This window comes from Micrasema longulum, unplaced genomic scaffold (assembly GCF_059751315.1).
Source record: "Micrasema longulum isolate JH-2025_06_02 unplaced genomic scaffold, ASM5975131v1 h1tg003503l, whole genome shotgun sequence".
In the NCBI taxonomy this organism is placed as follows: Eukaryota; Metazoa; Arthropoda; class Insecta; order Trichoptera; family Brachycentridae; genus Micrasema; species Micrasema longulum.
Window position 1 is genome coordinate 1,631 of NW_028280555.1, and position 22,910 is coordinate 24,540.

Below are 22,910 nucleotides of genomic sequence, written 5' to 3' on the forward strand. Positions count from 1 at the left end.
CAATCTTTGTTCCGCTGAACGCGTCTATCAAGGTCAAGGGACGCGGACCTAATACGGGGGACCACCGTTATAGGAAAAAACTTCCGCAAACGTTATAGGAAAAATCCTTATACGAGTGTACATTATAGGGGGGTTTACTGTAATACATAATGTAGAAGGAGAGAGTTTACATAATTGTGTGAGTTCGATATTTGTGTTCATGTGTGTGTATGTGAATGTGTGTTGCGTGTGTTCATATGTGTGAGTTTGTAAAGGTTCGTGTGTATAAAGGTGCGTGTGTCGGTGCGTAGGAGAGGGCTCGGTAAGAAATATATAACTAATGATTCTACGTATTTATTCCCAGCTACTACCTGTCTCGCTTCAAGGACGCCTTCCGCCAGGCCACGGTGGACCTCATGCTGGGGCACGCCGGCGCGGGCGAGTTCACTCGCGGGGAGGAGGCGGAGGGCGAGGGGGAGGAGGGCGAGGGGCACTGCGCCCCCGAGCACGTCAAGCACCTGCTGGAGGACTGCAAGAAGCTGCTCGTCAGCGACACATCCAGCGTGCTGCAGGCCTGGGGGCTCATCGACGGCGATCCCGGGTGCGTCGGCTACTTGAGATATTAATAATGAGGAAATTTATTGTCCCCAATTAGATTATTGCTCCACAGTCAATGACGTATGATGCACTATTGTCCCCAATTAGATTATTGCTCTACAGTCAATGACGTATGATGCACTATTGTCCCCAATTAGATTATTGCTCTACAGTCAATGACGTTTGATGCACTATTGTCCCCAATTAGATTATTGCTCTACAGTCAATGACGTATGATGCACTATTGTCCCCAATTAGATTATTGCTCTACAGTCAATGACGTATGATGCACTATTGTCCCCAATTAGATTATTGCTCTACAGTCAATGACGTATGATGCACTATTGTCCCCAATTAGATTATTGCTCTACAGTCAATGACGTATGATGCACTATTGTCCCCAATTAGATTATTGCTCTACAGTCAATGCTCTATCACAGCATAGCCATCTCTTTGTTCTAGTAACGAGAGAACCCTTTCAATATCCATTCACCGCTTTAATTTTTTTTCCCCCTCTTTCACAGTAGTTGCTCGATTATGGAATAATCTACTAGTAGTAAAAAATATAAAAATGTTTAATTATATAAAACAACTTTGTTTTTAACCACTCTTAAATTTTTTTATTCTACCGACAGGTTTCAAAGCTACACAAGCTTCTTTATCAAGGTATAATTTAACTCATTAGATTCATTAATCTTATCCTATTTTATTTTAACAGTAAATATTAAATTGAAACATATTAAAAAAGGAATGGCCCACGCTCAGACGCTGAGTTATATTCGTGTTATAGCTTAATTTTAAGATGTATTTTTCTAAAGTGTATTTTCGTAATTATATTTCTATGTTAATAATATATGTATGGAAAAATAAACAAATAAAAATATATATATATAGAGCTAGTAAGTCAAGTCTTTTTGTCATGTTGTTTTTGTAAAGATAAGAGGTGTGCAGTGAGATGGATACAATCTTTAAAACTAGACTAAAGGAAATATTGTTTATTTTGTTAATTTTTTTTTTCTCTGAAAAAATAAGTGGTTAAAAACATAGATTTTTATTTATTTTATAATAATGAATAATTTTTAAAATAATACCTGTTAATCCAATCTTGAATCTGACAAACATAAGTCTAGAACTTATAAAGACATCGATTTCATACACTATCATTCTGGGCGATAGAAACGCGGCAACACCCTGGCAGGCTCGGTCTGTATCTGGGACACCCGACCAAAGAACCAGGGCGTCATCGTGTTCCATCGAACCGCTTCCTTTTTTCCAACTTTCCGTTATACATAATATATCTAAACATTTATTCCTCATCACATCACACAATTCGTTCATTTCACCCATGCGTCCCCTTATATTCCAAGTCGCAATTCTGCATTCTTGCGTTTTCCTCCTCTGTGCGCCCTAAGGCTGAGACAAGCATTGTCGACAAAATCAAGAAAGGAGCTCTGCGCTGGTTCGGACATGTAGAACGAATGGACGGCGAAAGAACGGCTAAGAATATTTACAATGCGAATGTTGATGGATGCAGAAATAGAGGAAGACCGAGAAAGACATGGCATGACCAAATCCAACAAATACTTAAAGATGGACATGTCAAAAGTCGGAGTAATCGGCGCGCGTGCATGAGAAGATGTATGAATGTAGAGGAAGTGAGATCTGTATGCAAAGATAGTGTCGTGACGTTCTATCCTCTCTGCCTACCCTTACGGAGAAACGGCGTGATGGTTTGTTGTTGTTGTTGTAATGAATAATTACAAAGTTAGTGCTTCAAATATTAATTTGATTTATTTTTATTTTATAGAACAGGGGATCCTAACGAGACAGAAATGGACACCATTGTGATCCTAACAAGAGACAGTTACTTGGTAGCCGACTATGACGACCAGTCGGATCGGGTCACCTCGTTCCAGAAATTGGACCTTAAGGACGTGACGCTTATAGAGTTTGGTGTTATGGAGAGCTCTTCACAGGTATGCGCCTTATATTTATTAATTTATTTTATAGAACAGGGGATCCTAACGAGACAGAAATGGACACCATTGTGATCCTAACAAGAGACAGTTACTTGGTAGCCGACTATGACGACCAGTCGGATCGTGTCACCTCGTTCCAGAAATTGGACCTTAAGGACGTTACGCTTATAGAGTTTGGTGTTATGGAGAGCTCTTCACAGGTATGCGCCTTATATTTATTAATTTATTTTATAGAACAGGGGATCCTAACGAGACAAATGGACACCGTTGTGATCCTAACAAGAGACAGTTACTTGGTAGCCGACTATGACGACCAGTCAGATCGGGTCACCTCATTCCAGAAATTGGACCTTAAGGACTTGACGCTTATAGAGTTTGATGTTATGGAGAGCTCTTCACAGGTATGCGCCTTATATTGAGATAAAAGAGGTCTTTTTACACAAAAAATACATATTATCAAATTCTAAATATAGTCAAACGTTATGGATATAGCTCTATTTTCATAATATAATACCTCAAGGACGTTTTCCACTCCCACCAAGTCTGTAGGGTCCATAGTCCATAGTCGATGACACACACGTGTTAAATTAGTTCACCCGAAGTAGACTAATGACCGACGATGCAATGTCATCATTTTCTATCGAACCCAATACATTCGCATAGTGCAACTCTTATAGTATTGCACGTTAACCGAGAGCATTGTTCTGCAGTACATTCACATCGTCCCTACCATAAAGAAATTAACTACAAAGGAACGTTGTCTATAAAGAGACCACAAGACGCAGCCAACATCAGTCAGCTCATTCAATCAGCCCAACAAGATCAGTGCAGTTCACTAAGTTCCAGCATGTAGTTCAAGTGTAGTCTCTTCAACTCATCATCGACGTAACACTCGTCCGACATAATTCATTATTTATTCGCCATGAAATAAATCAGCATTCGAACCACAACCACGTCTTCTCTGTCAATCTCTAACTGGGGTAGGAACTCCAACCAAACCCTCAACAACAAATCCTACAAGTCTACTGTATACCATTGTGTCTTTCTACTTTCTTTCATAATAATTTTCTATGCATAAATATGTCCTTAAAAATGCCCATTGGGCGTATATATATGTATAAATAAATAAATGTTTGTTATCAGTTTTAGATTTTTTGCAACAGAGAGGGAAAACTGTTTTGAGAAGGGAATATGAGAGTCTAGGCATTTACAGGGCTTATCACCTGTCATTGGCTGGTTTAAGTGGCCACTTTACACACTGTGTAACATTCACCATTCTGCCTATGTTTGAACATCCACATTTCCCCAACTCTTCCATCTGTTGACTTTTCAACAAATCAACTTTTGACAAATCTAAATATGAACAAATCCCTTGGGTGAAAATCCAGCTAGTCTGCAAGCATTTGGACATACTCAAAACATTGTTTTTTATCATTTATTATAATTTTCAATAGTGACAATATGCAATGGCGATCGGATTTAAAAACCCACATGGTTGACATGAAATATTTATTTGAAAATATGTTTTTACACCAGAATATTTCATAGTCCTTGGGCTGGTACCTGAAGCGTAAGACTGATCATCTTACCTTCATGTAACAAAAATGATCAAGATACACTGCGATTGGTGTGTCAATGCAGTGCCCTATGCACCATTAGGTGCGGAAAGGGAATGATGATGAAACATTTGAAGATTCTTATTGCTAAACAATTAACGGATTTCTCCTTAATACTGCGGGAGCGAAGCCACATCGAGGGTTTTATCAGTACATCAACGATGTATTTTCTTCCAGATGTCCCTGACCAGCTTAAAGTCCAACCTGTCTCTGGGCCCCGGGCGAAGGGCGGCCGACGGCGCTCCTTGCGTGCGTATCCACTACCGCCACGAAGGCCAGGACGGCTACTTCCACACTTTCCGTTCCACCAACCTGCGCTTCTTCAACAACATGGCCGTTTTCATCAACACCCCCGAAGAGATACGCGGTAAATCAATATTTGAATCTCACTGAATCTTTCGCACACATGAGAGACATACCCCATAATGAGACAAATTGTTGACAATTCATTCGACAAGCTTCGGTCATGACCCCGTAAATTGGTGTTTATTCATTTAATAAATGCCCAAAGGACTCTTACAATATACAGTTAAAAGTACTTAAAGCATTATAGAAAATACATAAAATAAAATCATAACTATTCCACTAAACATGTGATTAATTATTATTAAAATAAAACTTTGTTATTAGTGTTACACAATTTTATTATTTTACAAGAACACTTCTATAGTTTCGGGAGAGCATACAAAGAGCAATAACAATGGCAGTAATATGAATAATCTAGAAATAATAGAAATTCACAAAAATTTAAATTCTGAGAACAACCTAATTAATAATCACACATTTAACCACCCCTCGCTTTTATTGACTATGTTCCCTTTGCGACCCCCCTCACCATCTTAGACTGGCGTCTGTTAACACTCTCTTAGCCGAGCGATGTCTTCCCACACATTAAATCTTAAATTTAATTATTGTAACTTCCACTTATGTGCTAAATTTTACTTCATGTCCTGTCCCTCATTGATCATGTCTTCATAGCTGTACTTTAGATAACAATCCATTCATATGCTAACACCTTAGATAAGGGGAAAAAACCCCCCTGCTCTAAGTTTCACTGATTAATTTGTTTATTTTTTTAGATTTATTTCAACAGAGAGGGAAAAAGTTTTCGAGAAGAAATTTGAAAGTCTAGGCATTTACAGGGCTTATGACCTGTCATTGGCTGGTTTAAGTGGCCACTTTACACACTGTGTAACATTCACCATTCTGCCCATGTTTGAACATCCACATTTCCTCAGACTTCCAAATTTCTTCTCGAAAACTTTTTCCCTCTCTGTTGAAATAAATCTAAATATGAACAACTCCCTAGGGAGGAAATCCAGCCAGTCTGCAAGCATTTGGACATAATCAAACATTGTTGTTTATTTTTTGTTTAAATTCTATGACATTGTGAACAATATTCTGTGTTTACTATATTAGTTTTATATCACCCGTCGATGGGAGGAGTGCTCTCCCGAAACTGTAGTAGTGTTCTTGTAAAAGAATAAAATTGTGTAACACTAATAACAAAGTTTTATTTTCATAATAATTTATAATGTAGTGTTACGAAGTGAATGCGGATTCAATAAAAAAATAAAAAAATGTAATTAATTTTTTAAAAAAAGAATGCAATAAGAAAGAAAAAGGAAATAAAGTGAAAATGAGTAGAGAAACACATTAAGAAGAGGAGGATTGAGGGGATGGCCATCCGATGGATAGGATAGCTGATTTGATTGCAGCAGGAGTAGTGTGGAACAAGTCCAAGATCTCAGCGTAATTATTAGCTGTTCTGTGGATGCGTGCCAGAGGAGAATGGTGGGTGAAGTTTGTTCTATTGTATTCACACCGGAACATGTGTTGGAGTCTGGTGGTCCTCGTGGGTGTTGGGATTTGGTTTGGCAGTCATAGTAATCATTTAGTATCTCATTAGTTTCTATCAAGTCCCCTCTCTTCCGCCATTCTTCCGATGATGTAAATCCTAGTGCTTTTGATCTACCCTGATAAGGCATCATTTTGAGTAATTTGGGGATTTTTGCAGCACATCTTCGGGCTTTATCCAGTATCTCGATATCTTTATAAAAGGAGGACTCCATGCTAGGTATCCATACTTCAATAGAGGTCTTACGCCATAGGTTATGACGTGTTTTTTTAAGGAATAGGGTATTATCACTCGGGAGGAATATCGGATTTAACCTACTCTACAAATAAAAGATTATTTAAAGATTCTCCTAGTGTTTATATAAACCCTTATAATTAATATTTTTATTCATTATTTTCGTTTTGAAAATAAGGTCTTTCGAAAATGATCGTTTCTTAAGTTGGTAATAAATTTTGTCACAGAAGTTCACGATTAATGCATTAATTTTAATGTTGGTAATACCACAGGCCACAGATAGAAATATAAGGAGACTTGTCTATGCATATTATCTTAAGCCCCCCCTTGCCCACTCCACACTCCAGTTCCAGGCACTGACAGATGAAAGTGAAAACGGATTACATCTTATATCTCAAATTTCTTTTATTATTTTATGGTTTTCAACCTCTTCTAAATATTAATTTATTGTGATAATGATAAATTGAATTATCAATTTAACATGAAAATTATAAATCACAACTCGTAGCGTTTGATAAGTGACAGGACGTCGTAAATGTAAACAAATGACACAGAAAAAGGAAGCTATCTAGAATACTCTTTAAAATCCATAGACATTGATTAAAAAAAATTGATGACGTCACAAAACATCCGAAGATGTCATACTTGATGACATCACGAATTGTTTGTTTTTGGCACTATTCAAATTACTAGAATTTAATCCTTTATATCTCCCTTATTTCTTAACAGATTTTAATAAGAATAGTACTGATCGGCTTGTGATTTTTTAGATCAATTTATTAGCTAATAAAATAAATCCACGGTAATTGCCCATTACTTTGGAGTCCTAATCTAATATTAATAGTTATGATAAATATTTTGTTACAGAATCTCTCCGGTCAGTCATAGAATGCTTTGTGATCGCCATGGATGTCGGCAATCTACCCCGAGTACCGATACATCAGACTGGCAAACTCGATAGAAGAAAGTCTAAGGTTTGTTTGTCATAACTATTGATAGACACATTATTGACTTACCTCGCCTTTCTGAGATGGTTTTGATTAGGTGCCTCCCTTCTTCGATTTTACTGAGAACCTCATCATTAGTGATGTGGTTTCCAGGAAATTCCTAATATTCTTCTGTAGCACCACATCTCAAAGACCTCTAGTCTTTTTTTAATCCCTTTTGGTAAGGCATCGTGTCTCACAACCGTCCATCAATATACTCTAAACCTGGCAAATTGCCTGCGGAATTTTAGGTCATTGTTGTTTGACTCAAAAATCTTTGATTTTTTGTTGAATGGAAGCCTTGCTTGATGTACGCGGCAGTCGACTTCTCTTTTTGCCATACCATCTCAGGTGATCGGCTTCCAAGGTACACAAACTCTTTCGCGTTTTTCAGTGTTGCTCCTAACAAAATAAATAGGAGCATATCAATTTAACCGATAAAAAATGGCGCACGATTCAAATCGTACAACTCAACACCCTATACATATTATTACTACTACTACTTCTACTACCACCACCACTACAACGCCATTTGAATATCCATAATAAAGTTTTACGGTAACTTTATTTACAGAAAAACAAACAAATAGTTACTATGTCTAATAAATCATTGACACCATTTGTATTTTTCTACAGATACAAATAAAAATATTCATAAAACGCGCCCAGCGCCAGCAATGAGCGTAGGAACTAGCTGATTACTCCAGCTTATTTCTTCATACAAATAAGTGTACTACATGTTAAACCCAGTGGCGGGACTTTTCTCCTAGATTGCAGATTACACAAATTCTTCGAAGATTCTCGATTTGGAAAATAGTATTTCAAACATTATTTTTTAAGGACTATTTTTCTTTGAGATGATACTTTGGACATATGACTCGCAGCACATGTGGCGCTCGACGCGGCTGTTTTTGGCATTGTTCATTTCTAGAACGAATCGGCCAGTTGACATTTCAATCGTAATGAGAATACCCAATACTGACTGAATTCATTGAGCTATTTTTTGTAAACATTTATACAAGTTATATACACAATATAATATATCACAAAGTTACATCGTTTGAGTTGATTTCACAGAGTTGTATCACACAGAACCACAGAAAAAATAGCAATTTATAATATATATAACTTAAATTATATTATGAACCTACTATGTAGATACGAATAAATGATATTTTTTATAGCTTACCTGTAAATAAAATTACCGTTCGCCACTGGTAGGCAGAGAGAATGGACCGCCACACACGTCTATCCTGGCATACATTTTTTCCTTCTGTATATCCTTTTAAACCATATAGATTAACTATATAGATATCTATCATACAGGATTACAATTATTTAAAAATAGTGTATTGAAAACTTTTGAATAAAACTCCCGTTGGTCCCCTTTTCTCTTATATCACTCAAATTACATACATTAATATTATTATAAATCAAATTTCTCTTTTGAAATTTGTATTCCTACTAAAATCGCTTTAATGAAATTTTATTGACTTCTCTTGGTTTAAAATCTTCTCCTTATATTGCTTTTTCAAATTTTAAAGATTACTTGCTATACTTGTTATTCCTTCTTTACTTTATTCTTTTTTCTCTGCTGCATTGGCATGTTTTTATACTTTTAAACTACTTTTAATTACTTATATTATATATGTAAATAAAATCAATATATTGCTGCTCTTACTATAATGTGTCATTAATTTTGAAGATGTTTTTTAAATTGACCTAAATTTACTGTCTTATATTTCACTTAAAGATTCTTCTCATCGTTTCTTTGAATCCCTTATAAATATTTTAAAGTTTGTAGTTTGTAGTGAGTATTTACAAACGGAAATAATATTAAAGATGAAGAAAATTTGTAAGAGTAATTAAAAATTAAGAATTGAAATAAAGAATGAAAAACATGCTCTGTTCTCTATTATTTCCATTTGTAAATACTCACTACAAACTACAAACTACAAACTTTAAAATATCTTTTTTTCGCTTAAATTTTGATTTTTAAACAACTTTCATTTATGTTTTTCTTTTTCCTTCTCTTTTTTATACTTTCATAACTAACCTTACATATAATTGCTTTATAATATGGAAACTTCACTGGTCCATTAGAATTAAGTCTAATTGTGTAAAATATTAAACTTTGTAACTGTACTGTATGTTTCCCGAATAAAAGAAAATAAGAAACAAAATAAAAATATTATTATATTTACACTATTTTGTTCCTTCTATTATTCAATTTACCGCATGTTTTTCCAGGTGCGCCAATCTTCTAGTGGCAGTAAGGGACGCGGCTCCCTCTACCTAGAGCTCGCCGCACTTCCGGGAATAACGAGGAACCTGAGTGAGACACAGCTTGCTATTAAAACTGCGGGTAACTTATGTTTTTACATTGTATCTTAAGGCATGGTACTTTCAGTTTCATTTAATTTCTCTAAAATACTCAGATGCTTTTCTGAAAGAAGATTGTTTACAAGTACTTAAAAATATAGTCGGCTAAATGTGTGCTAAAATGCCATAACGTTTTTCCCCAGGTTCAAAAGCTCTCACAAACATGTCGGAGCAGTTCTCCAAACTGAACAAGTTCAGCAGTTCCTTTAACAGTCGGGGCAGGGGAGATTCTGCCAAACCTGCCAAACCGGAGTCTATTAACACCAACCAGCGAACGACTTTCTCCTTAGGAAAATCCTCCCTGCGAATGGCTTCCAAAAAACACACTAAAGGGGGCCTGTCCGATTGCACGAGCTCCGACAATTCTTCCGATGACGATGAGGGAAAGACTAGTATCTTCGAACCCACGTTAGACAATTTCGAAAACTGCGTGCGTTACGTCGGAGATAACCCGCTGCTCAAATCTACAACAGATGCCAAAAGTGACGCGGGTAAAACTGCGTCGTTGACGGATAGTCAATCTGACGCGAATTCCGAAGCGTACCTAATTGAAAATCCCCTCTACTCTTCGAAAATCGACACCCAAACTTCAGGGCACGATGTGTATTCGGAAGAGTATTTGTCTCAAGCGGTTATTAGTCTGCCGAGCTGTCAAATTGATGGGGGAAAACGACCAAATCTCAAGTTGGACATTTCAAACGTCAAAATGCCGTCTTCTAGTAATGATTCATCGAGTAACAATCAGTATTATCCTCACAGCGCTACTTCTCATAAATTAAACCCATTCGATATCGATAGCGATAGTGTAAGCAACACGATGGGGTCCGAATACTTCGAAGGCACGGAAACTGCTAGAAGCACGACCCCCGAAATAACAATCAACTTTGAAAGCGAGTCCAAATGGGATAATTTCGATTCTAAGTCGAAAGCCCAACCGCCGTCTTCATTGAAACTGAACCAAAAATTATCGCACAGCTCCGGCGAAGTCGACGTCAACACAACCACAGTCGACGACATGGCTCTTTTATCCAGTAGCGAGACGGGTAAATTTGAAAGCAAGGAGGGCGGGGGACCAATCAGATCGAGCTCTCAGCATGAGATCAATTTGAATATCAGCCAGTCGCAGAGTGAGAGCGCTTTGAAGCAGTTGAAAAACTTGACGAGTCCAGTAGCCAGCACTACCAAGGATCTTGTTATGTCTCCTTTCTCTAAGTTCGCCAAAGGAATGCAGAATCTCGGGGCTAATCTCGACCCTAGAAAAATGAAGGTAAATACATATAATTGATCGCCTTTAAATTCATTTTATTCGATATATTCAATCTTTTGATGTGGCTGTAACACTAAAAATACTCTTAATAATCCACCGAGTAAAATGATGGGTGCCATTTTATTGTCTACAATGAAGAAATTCAATGGTTGTAAAAATATGTATTTGGTAATAGACTATCCAACTATGCCATGAATACAATATTTTTTTCATAATTTGTGTCACTGTAATATTTGTACCTTAAAGCTGAAAGGCACATTTTTTGCGAAATTGAGTTATGAATGTCATTTTGTTAATATATTCAGATTCTATTAATGCTGAAAACATCGGAGTCCTCCGGTATACCACTACTGAAATAGCTTGTTCTAAAACACCAGTACTACTGTAGGGCAGTCGGCCAGTAATAATACTCTGCTGGTATAAAAGCAGTGGATAGCGAATAAATTCCATAATTTTTATAACAAACTACCTCTGACGCAGGGAGGGATTTTTGATGTGTAGCTAGTACACATTGCGTCTAATAACTATAATATCTTTGTAAATATTGGGTTAAGATTTTCAGTATTCCTCCATTACACATTTACGTATCGACTGAAATAATTTGTTGTTAAATAATAAGTACTTATTAGGCACAAAAAAAGCATTTTATCGGAAATCGGGGATAAATTATACTCACAGTATACCAATGTTTCGCAGTGTTGCGTATGAAGAAACAGTCGCGCGTAGTCCAGTACTAGCCTACTAGCAGTACTAATAATAGTAGCTCTCGGGAAGTTGGCGCGGGTGCACGTTTCGCCCGAGTCGTTAGCGATACCCAATGGTTTTTTCATGTTTTCAGCAGTTATATTTGATATATTATCATCTTTGAATTAAATTATGGTTAATTAAAGCCATTCCTTATAAATATTCCATTTTTCCCTTTTTAAATCTCTTATTTTTTTTATGTGTAGTGACTACACAGCACCGTAACGCGCGGGTGTATTTAGGATAGTTAGCGAAAGGTTAACCACTATGTCATTTCTTTTGCTGTTAGTTTATTTATTTTACTTTGCTTTTTTCACATACTGTTTACTTTCAATGACTATTTTATCGCTATTATTATCATATCATTAAATTTATATTTACCTTTTTATTATATAAATAAAACACGAGTGATACTTTAATCCACAAATTTGGAATATACAGTGACCGGTTTCATCGCTTTCGCGACATCTTCGAGACTGGTAACTTTATTAAAAAGTTAAATGTATTTATACAAAACAGAGGTTAGGATAGATAATTCAAAGTTATATGTAAGTAAATTAAATAAAGTTATTAAAACTCATTAAAATAGCATTATATCAACTCATTAGTTAACCCAAAGAAAATTTGTTGATAATGATCCTTAAGATAAAAATAACTTTATTTAATTTACTTACATATAACTTTGAATTATCTATCCTTACCTCTGTTTTGTATAAATACATTTAACTTTTTAATAAATATACCAGTCTCGAAGATGTCGCGAAAGCGATGAAACCGGTCACTGGATATTCCAAATTTGTGGATCAAAGTATCACTCGTGTTTTATTTATATAATAAATTACAATGAACTTCCATCAAGAATTTTCACTTACAAACTTAAATGTTTTTTTTATATTTACCTGTTATTTTCATAAATAATTAATGTTTTAATTAATGGCACTTAATTTAGTATTTTTGCCTAAAGAAAGTTTTATAAATACATTGTTTTTCATTCAATATTCTACAATACTTTTCATACTAAAGTCCGAGGAAGAATAGGGCGTGGGTCGGGCGATTGGAACAAAAAACATTGAAGTCCCATAGATGTTTGATAGTCCATATTTTAATTGTTTATTTCTTAAATATTCTTATCGAAAGCCTATAAATCCAAAAAAACAGCAATAAATTGTGTTCTTACTTGGAGAGATACATTTGAAACAGTTTCACAACTTCAAATCGCTCTCCTGAACAACTTACCAAACGTGACTTCCAGCATTTCAGCTTCAAGGTACAGATAATTAATTGTCCTCGAACTCGCATCTGAAGATTGGAGTACCTTCCAATGCAGTTGGTATGCACCACGATGTTTCTAATTTGTTACCGACGTTCCTCTATTTTCTAGGGCGGTCCAGTCGTGAGGCAGATTACTGAGCAGCAGTACGAAGACCACAAAAAGTTGCAGGAAAAGTGGAGAAAGTGCAACACTAGGCTGATAGCATTATAAAATGCTCTATACGCATTCCAGTCGCTTTTGAAGAACGTACTCTCGACATTAGTAACCTAAGAATATTTATTTATAACCTTATTTATGAACCGCTGTATGGGCAAGCAATTTTAAATGTAGTCATGTATTCGTCTTTGATTAATCGTAACAATTATAAACGCGCAAATAATGAAGTTTTCCAGAAATTGTTAATAAGAAATTTACACATAGCTTAAGAAGATTTCATGTACAAATTTATTATTTTTTATGACATCGCCTTCATTCTGATAAGAGTAATAATTCACTAGAAAAGCCCTTCAGCTCTATTGCATAGAACAAAAGCGTTTTTTGGTTTTTAGTTTAACAACAAATGTGTAATGGACAATTTCGGTTTGCGCTGGCAATTCTCGACCTGAGTACCTACGGCCTGTTGTATTGCTGTAATCTGTAGCTAACTTCGTGGTTAATAATCATATGATGGTTTTTATCTGTATGGGTGGCTCTATTAGCCAGTGGAATGTTATTCCTCTAAGGATGAAACCCTCTAATGCATTGTTTTTAGTATACTGAGAAAAATCTGTTTAGAAAAAAAAAAATTGACTCTACAGAAGTCTTTTTCGGTCTATCTTATTCATATTTTAAACATGATACATATTGAAACCATCTTTGTTCCTTGAAATTATTTCGAAAGATGAGATTTCTAAACTGTACAAATTTAAGCTTAATATATTCCATAGTACTAGCTAGATCTTTGTGCTTCGTAAGCCTTGAATATTAAACTGTAGTATGTATTTTTGTATTTTTATGTAGGAAATACAAAATATCAATAGCTTGAATTATATCAGTAGATTTAATAAATAGTCATAGATTTAGTTAGAGAAATTTCTTAGTGGAAAAGCTTTGCGAAGGATTTAGTTACAGACATTTCTTGGTGGAAAATCTTTGCAAAGGATTTATTTGGTGAAATTTCTTGGTGAAAATCTTTGCAATGGATTTAGTTGGAGAAATTTCTTGGTGGAAAATCTTTATAAAGGATTTAGTTAGAGAAATTTCTCGGTGCAAGATCATTTTAATTAAGATTAATATTAAATCAAATTCAAACGTTGATGTTCCTAATGCACATGTTAGACATAGGCACAGTGTGAGTATAACATGAATGGGTTGATGAAAAAATTTAAGATGTTTAATTTTTTTTACTGACATTTCTTGGTGGAACTGCATTTTCATTATAATATTGAATATATGTAAGTATGTGTTGGTTGCGTAATGGATTTTCCTAGGAAATGTATGGATTGTTATTAAAAGTTGTATATTAATGATTTATATGTGGGTGAGATTGTGCGATTGTGGAGTGTGATTTTGTGAGTGTGTGGTGTTTAATCGCTCGCGTGTAGATTGCGAGAGTATGATTTAATTTGTTTGTGACTGTTCATTCGATTATGAGTGCGATTGTGCGAGTTAGACTGTGCGATTGTAGAATGTGATTGTGTAGTGTGAGTGAGTGCGTAATATTGTGATTGTGTAAGTGCTTGTAAAAACCAACTATCGGAGGCTTAGAGGGCCAACAAAAGTTAGCCTAAGGGGCCACATTTTCAATAAACATACCGGTCTGATGAAGCAAAGGCCGTGAAACTAGTCACTGGCTAAAAAACAAAATATATCAACTCGTGAATTTGATTTTATATTATTTATTTATTTACTGATGGAAAAGACAATAGCTTTTTATAAATGAGTCGGAATGATCTCTTGTTATTCTTTTTTATTCAGTCTTATTAATATTATAGTTTTTTGTTGTTTTATTTGTGAATAATTCTGTTAGTGTTTGTTTTAAAATTATTATAACTGTACTACTTATCTGAGGTAAAACAATTTTTTAAACATTTTAAAGTTATTTTGACGCCATTTAAATTTGAGATTTAGATTTCCAAAATCTTCACATTCTTACTTAAACTTGAAATACTTGTGACGTCACCCTTTCCACTGAATTATTACTACAGTAGTATTCATTATTAAGAATTATTCATCAATTATATTTGAGGACAAATGAGGACCTTAGTATCAGAATGGGACAATAGCCATTTTTATAATTTTTCAGTAGAAGATGATTTTCTGTTTCGGATATGCAAGAACCCAATATATTTTTATACCTTTATAAAATATATGGTAAAGATTAATTTTGTGCACTTTAAGTATTTAAGATAAGTATAATTTAAATAAAAAAAACAACAACAAACCGTCACGCCTTTTCTCCGTAGGGATAGGCAGAGAAGATAGAATGCCATATCACTATGTCTTTGCATACAGACCTCGCTTCCTCTACATTCGTACATCTTCTCATGCACGCACGCCGATTATTCCTACTCTTGACATGTCCATCTTCAAGTATTTGACGGACTTGTGCCATGTTTTTCTTGGTCTTCCTCGTTTTCTGCATCCATCAATATTCACATCATAGATCCTCTTAGAAGTTCTTTCGCTGTCCATTCGCTCTACATGTCCAAACCAACGCATCACCTATTTCTTGATTCTGTCGATAATGCATGTCTCAGCCTTACACAGACATTTATGCACTTGTCATATATCGTTTTACCACGCATTCGCCTGAGGGATCGCATTTCGACAGCATTAACCCTACTTTCATCATTTTTTTCCAATTTCATACTTCGCTCTCATACATTAGAGTTGGCACTAGAATTCCATTGTGAACTGCTAGTTTTGCCGCCTGCGATAAACATTTGTTTGCCAAAGTAGATTTCGGTGCACCGTTCACCCTGTTCCCGGCGCTTACCCTCCTTTCCATCCCTAGTAAACATACTTCCCAGATACACAAATTCTTCTACCTGATTCAGAATATCTCCGTTCACACTGATCTCACATTTAGTTATATTTTCATCCCTTTCATATGGATATTCCAAATTTGTGGATTAAAGTATCACTCGTCTTTTGTTTCTATAATAAAGTACTTTTAGTGAGTTTTTATAAATGCCCCTAGGATTTAGGGGTTTTATCAGTGGATAAAACTCGAAAAATTATGTATAGCTGAATTTTTTTAACAGTTTTTCTGACCATCTGTAATTTTTTAGTTTTCAACACGTAAAAAAAAAGCGACACCAATATTCAAAATGGTAATTAATTATTGAAAACTGCATAAGTCACTTAAATATTCTAGTTTGTTGATCGAATCAAAGTCTCGTTTCAGCTCTCCTGAACATTTTTGAAAATTGCAGATGGTCCCTTCTGCCACCTTACTACTGATTTGTTGCAATTCAATAACACGTGTTTCATGAACTTTGCCGATTAGTTATCAGTCTGAGAGCCAGAGAGATTATCAAAAATGAATGTTAAATAATTTCTAAAGCGTTAAAGATAAAAACAAATTAATATTACCAAAAATTTTTTAAGAATTAATTTATTAACAGAATACAAAATATTTTACATATCCGCATGAATTAATTATGGTCTGAAAGGGTGAAGAATTATTGGATAAAATTTTTGAGTTTTTACAACAAATTCCATTAATATATTGGTTTGTATAAATAATGTTTACTTTTAAGTATTTGGCTGTAAAAATGGTTTGATTAGCGCTGTTGCATACATGGAGTAATTTTTAAACTGTATATTAGAAAATTAGTATTAATATAACTATGTATATCTAAGTTAGATTTAAAGCTACAAAGAGGCATGGCTGTCTAATTTTAAATTCATTATCATTCCTTTATCCGCATATACTGGCGTGTAGGGCACTGTATCGGCTTGCTTCATGTGCCAGATTCCAGTTCAGGGGCTTCGAAACATTGCCGTGAAACATTATATTTTAGGATCTGAACCCATGATCTCTAGTATCGTAGACAGACGCGCTGACCGGCGCACTACGAGGCGGACTAAAGCTCGTATTACGTTGATTAGAAACTGGTACAAGATCTTCATGTAATCATAAAAGAATCGGGTGAAATCTGTGGTCAAATTAAGAAACACTAGAACATACAAGGAATAATTTATATATTTTTTTAATTTACGAATGCTTGGAAAAGAAATTAGCGCTAGATATCGGATTGAAAGACTTTCCAAATACAGAATGTTAGAGCACAATAATTAATATACAGCGTGAAAATGAACCAAAAATACACCGTGTATACATTTTTGCAATTGAATAATAAATTAACAAAATTAAAAATGTTTAAAAAGTATGGTATATTTATTTATGCCTTTTTAGATTTTTAATTTTAAGTTGAAAGTTCAAGTCTGACTCGCGTCTTTTTATTTCTGAAAATTCTGCATTTTACGTCAAAACTTTAGCAGCTTCTGTTAATGTTACAAAGCTGATTATTTTATGCGTAACAGTACAATTTAAAAAGAATGGGTCACAAATAAAAATCCTGAAAGAACCTTCCAGAAATAAAAAAAAAAACTGATCCAGTCGAAAATTTTTAAAAACTTATTAAAAAAAAGCATAATTAGATAACTACGCAAAATTGCGGAACATACATGAGGTTGATTCGGATACCCCTCAATATGAGGCACCTACATTTGAACGTTATGCAGAAAGCAGCCAGTCCACAATTTTGAAAAAAGGAGATATTGATGTTATCGGGTGCAGTAAGGTCAATTCTATGTTCTGTCAAAAACAGCCACACCACTTTTATACAAAAAACTGTATTAATCACCGTCTGAAAATGGTGTCGATCACAAAATAGCATTTCTCAATTTGCAGAAAACACCCACATCACTAAAAAATTCTATGATACTTTGAAAACCATTGAAATTAGTCAAATACATAATGAGATTCTTGTTTGTAATAGAAAAAAAACTTATGTATACATTGTTTATCGTTTGTTAAAGTCAAAAACATTCCAACTGTTGTGTAGATTTGATAATTCAATATTGCTCAACTGTTCGCCCTCTTCTAGAATATGCCTCCGTGGTCTGGTCTCCATTCTGTCAATCGCATAAATCACATTGAATCAGTCCAACATCGTTTGCTTCAAAAAATAGCGTGGATGCTCGGACTAGAGAGAGATAATTATTCTTATGCTGAAATAGAGTCAATGTTAAATATTTCCAGTCTACAAAAACGTAGAACTAATATTGATTCCATTTATATGTTCGGCATACTAAATGGTATAATCGATGTTCCATCATTACTGGGACAAGTAAGATTCAATATTCCGACTCGTAGATTGAGAAACAATGAAGTACTGTTCATCAATCAGCATAGAACAAACTAAGGCCTTAATTCTCCAATGACCCGCCTTTGTCGCATTGTTAACTCAAGACAAGATCTGGACTTTTTTGGTTTAAGTTTACAACGATTTAAACGAGCACTAAATAAATAGTCCAGATCTTGTCTCGATGTCCCTTATGTTTGTCAATGCTTCTTTTCTTTTTTTTTAAATGTTTTAAACTATTCTTTTATTGTAATATTTAAACCTTATAAACTGTACACATGGACAATGTCCGTTAATAAATAAATAATTCACTCTTTTCACTAAAGTGCTATTTTCTCAGTTTCACTTTTCTATGGCTGGCTGCTTTCTCTTTCATTTTACCGTTGGACGTCACTTCTCCGGCCACCCTGTACATCAGAATATATTATCGATAGAAATCAATGAAGGTATTAGATAATTGTGTAAGGGTTAAATTTCAGCACTAGTCATTAAAAATTTATAAATCCTTAAAACATTGTTTTATAATAATTAACACAAAAATGTACTTATAAAAAAAATCTGATTTTGAGTCTAAACTGATATATTGTTTTTATTGTAAACATTATTTATTTATGACAACTCTTATACATTCCAAAGCACCAAACGTCTAACTAACTAACTAACTAACTAACCATCACGCCATTTCCCCAGAGGGGTAGGCAGAGAGGATAGAACGCCACACCACTCTGTCCTGGCACACTTCCTTTGCTTCCTTCACATTCATACATCTTCTCATGCACGCACGTCGATTATTCCGACTTTTCACATGACCACTTTCAAGAATTTGTTGTACTTGATCATGCCATGTCTTTCTCGGCCTTCCTCGACTTCTACAACCGGACACATTCGCATCATAAATCTTTTTAGCCGTTCTTTCATCATTCATTCGCTCCACATGACCGAACCATCGCAAAAGACCTTTCTTAATTTTGTCGATAATGCTTAACTCAGCCTTGCATTCTGCTCTAATTTTGACATTAGGGCACCTATCATACATTGTTTTTCCGCACATTCGCCTGAGGGATCGCATTTCAACAGCATTCAGTCTACTTTCGTCCCTTTTCTTCCAACTCCATACTTCGCTTCCATACGTTAGGGTTGGTACCAGAACTCCATTATGAACTGCTAATTTAGCCTCTTGCGATAGACACTTATTTGCTACGACAGACTTTAAGGCACCATTAACTCTGTTACCGGCACTAACCCTCCTTTCAATATCCTTGTCCATATTTCCATCTCTAGTAAACATACTACCCAGATATACAAATTCTTCGACCTGTTTCAAACTATCTCCATTTACTACAATCTTACATTCAGTGAATCTTCTTGCAGGGGTAAGAAAAAAGAAATTTAAGTATTTTTATTTTTTGCATACTACTACACTTTGCTTCATATATGGCCACTCTGATGATTAAACGTCAAATTAATGTCGAACTATGAAATGTCAATTATATAACTGTTTTGGGTAATGGTCGCAGTAATGTTCAAAATGAAAATCTTCATGTTTGTATTTATTTGACATTCAATCATCAGTGTGGCCAGGTATGAAGCGAGGTGCGGTCGCATGCAAAAAATAAAAATCGCAAATATGCGAGTTTAACGAATCTGCAATAGTCAATTTTACAGGAGAGTAAAACAATACTTTATGTTAGCAAATATTAGCATTCAACAACTTAACGACCTTTTAATGTCTACCAGTTTCGAGATGTGCCCATCTCTTCGTCAGGACTCACCACATTATACTAAAATACACTGTCACCGTGAAAGTGATTAAGATAAGATAAGTTATTTTTTGTTTTGTACACCATTTTGTGCAAATGATCTAAATTATATTGTTTTTGTATTTGCTACATTTAATATAGTGTAAAGTTTCCGCAAACCAAGTTTTGTATAATTTCCATTGAAAATAAACGTAAAAATGGCATTTTTTAATGAAAAATGATAAAAGCGCCATCTATGAATAATTAGTTTCATTTTTTAGTTTAAAATCACATTGACTTTTATTGATGTGATTGGCCCAACATTCTTGAAAAAAGGTTTTTCCAAGTTTTGCTTTTTAAAACGATGTATTCAATTATTGTGATTTAAAAAAAATATTTTAATTATTTGATTTGTAGGGATATTTTTTATTAGTTTTTACCGATTTGAAGCCTTCTTATTTAGAGGATTCAATTTATTGTATAGTATAGACAAACAATGAGGAAAGCCGGACTGTCTAATACATTTTTGTGGTCGAATGACCTGAAAAGTTATTGTGTACAAATGTATTTATACTGCTTGTGCTTACAATCAAATAAACGAGTTTATACCTGCAAATTATTTTATTGTTAATTGCATTTTCTTTTTGTCTACCTTTAAAGACGAGTAGTAGAGAATAAACTATTACAGCTTGCCCACCGCGTACCGCGCACCGCATCTGAGGACATGTCTCCTTGACCACATACGCGGAAAATTTGCTGGTTGCCGAACGAGAAAAGCTGCCCGAAGGTGCAACGCTTAATGCGTAGAATTAAGAATAGTCCAGAAGCAGCGTAGAATCACATTTGAATACATCGGACTGTGTCCAATAATTCCCCCACTGTGCCCTACTTTCGCCGCGCGCATTCGTGAGGTCGCAGCGTAATGTTGCTTGATGGGAAAAAATCAAAACACAAATGTAAGGTAACAAAAAAGCAATCTGTTAATTTCTCTAAAATTTTATTGTGCACGCGGAAATATTGATTGACACAACAGAGTACATAAGTAAAGGGTCATTTAATAAGAGTAATTGAATTAATGAACTTTAAACTTACAATATAAAATAAATTTTATTTTACATAAAACTGATATTTTTATATCATGTTGAATAATATTTGATGTTTTGGAAATAATGTCTGTGAAATGTCCACCACAGAGTTGTTTAATCCGAGATCTAATTTTCATTAATTCTCTCATTAGATGAGCAAAGTAGGGTAAAAAAAAAAAATTACCCTGGCAACACTAACGAAATTTCCATTTTGTTTCTTCGATAATCTGACAGATGGAAAAATAATTAAATTCTTAAGTAATGCATTTGTTACACACACATTAATTTGCTAATTACACATGAAATGTGATTGCATCCTTTTTCTTTGAGATCCTAGCAGTATTTTTACACTTTAAAAGAACACAACACGGCATAGTTGAATTCAAATCAGGAGTTGCGTACTGAACGAAAGAAACAAATGTGTCAAAACGTAAACCTACTCATTTATGAGTAGTTGAGTCGCCTTCTGTTTGATGTGCGTATGCGGTTTCTGGACTATTCTTAATTCTATAGTTTAATGTTTCTAAATGTTATGTTTTGTAATTACAGGGGCATTAAAAACTATTTTTATACGGTGCTGCCACTGTCAAAGATCTGGGAGTTATGTTTGATGCTAGACTGAAATTTCATACTCACATATGCCCTTTGAGTATAATATACAGAAGAGGGATAACAACACATTTTACCAATCCAATGCATGTTGTCTATGATAGCTGACTTATTTTTTACAACATGCTCTAAATGAGAGAAAGAGAGACAAAAAAAATCTGTGGATACGGTTCTCATTTTTTGTTTTTTAGCCGATTTCGTCTCTTGTACGATGCTCAATTTTTGTACGCGGGCATTTTTGCTTTGAGCTGTCAAACGTTCTGTCGTTATTTTAATAATTGTTTTACGTATTAAGTGCAAATTACATCAAAACTAATTATGCCGACTTGTGCCATGAAAGGATGTTCAATAGAACCGGAAAAGGGAGAAAACACATCAGTTATTATGGGTATTTTGTCAAATATTATACATTTTCACATTAATACGTTTTTTTTGTAGTTTTCAACGTAAAATGCACTCTATATTACATATATATACTCTAAGCATGGGCCACTGTCCTGTTATTCCCTGCGCGCAAAATGTTGGGATTTGTTCTCCGAACAGCCAAGATGTTCTTGAATACTCGTGTTCTTAGGCTTCTTTATAACTCATCGGTGCGAAGCAGACTTGAGTGTGGATCTCTGATCTGGGCACCCCACGAATTGAAGTGCTTTGTTATGCTGGAGATGGTTCAGAAGAAATTTCTGTGTGAGTGCGGATACTATTCGTGGTTGTACTCGTCTGACTTCATACTGAGAATGTTTGAGAAAAGAAAAAATGTGTACTTGCTTATGTATTTTTTCGAATTACTCCGTGGTTTTATGATCAACATAGGTGTAATGGAGAGTATTTTTCTTTATGTTCCTAATGACTACCTTAGACATAGGCAGCTTACGCTGTTTTATCTTCCTGCTTGCAGAACTAAACTGCCGATGGTAATGCCAGTAGGCAGAGCAATGCCTTTACTCAACCGTATCTCTTTGGATATCGACAACTTTCATATTAGTGAAAACAAGTTCAGAGAGGATAGCATTCTTTTTCTATAATTGCTGGGTATTTTCTAGCCTTCATCGCTCCTCTGCTGGGTATAAGCTTCTTCCAACCCCTTCTCCCCGTCCCTGTCGTGACTCTTCCGCATCCAAGCTCCACCAGTTATCTGGACACTGTCGGTGACCTTCCGAGACTCCTCTTATTTTCCGAGGGCCTTCAATTCAATATTCAGGTGTCTC

The 22,910-nt window shown here is 35.0% G+C and overlaps 1 protein-coding gene and 1 long non-coding RNA gene across 2 annotated transcripts; one reads left to right on the forward strand and one right to left on the reverse strand.

Moving 5' to 3' along the window:
* Window positions 1-343: 343 nt before the first annotated feature.
* Window positions 344-13,445, forward strand: LOC148270741 (uncharacterized; the record flags this gene model as incomplete). The annotated part of the gene is made up of 7 exons (XM_088242243.1): window positions 344-580; window positions 2,384-2,552; window positions 4,349-4,538; window positions 7,131-7,237; window positions 9,500-9,614; window positions 9,775-10,898; window positions 13,024-13,445. Coding segments are annotated over 7 exons (2,044 nt in total), but the record flags the coding sequence as incomplete, so codon positions are not given.
* Window positions 13,446-17,235: 3,790 nt separating this feature from the next.
* On the reverse strand, window positions 17,236-20,624 carry LOC148270742 (uncharacterized). The gene is made up of 2 exons (XR_015825297.1): window positions 19,612-20,624; window positions 17,236-18,915 (listed from the first exon to the last, which is right to left on the reverse strand). It is a non-coding gene; the product is annotated as an uncharacterized LOC148270742 (long non-coding RNA).
* Window positions 20,625-22,910: the final 2,286 nt, after the last annotated feature.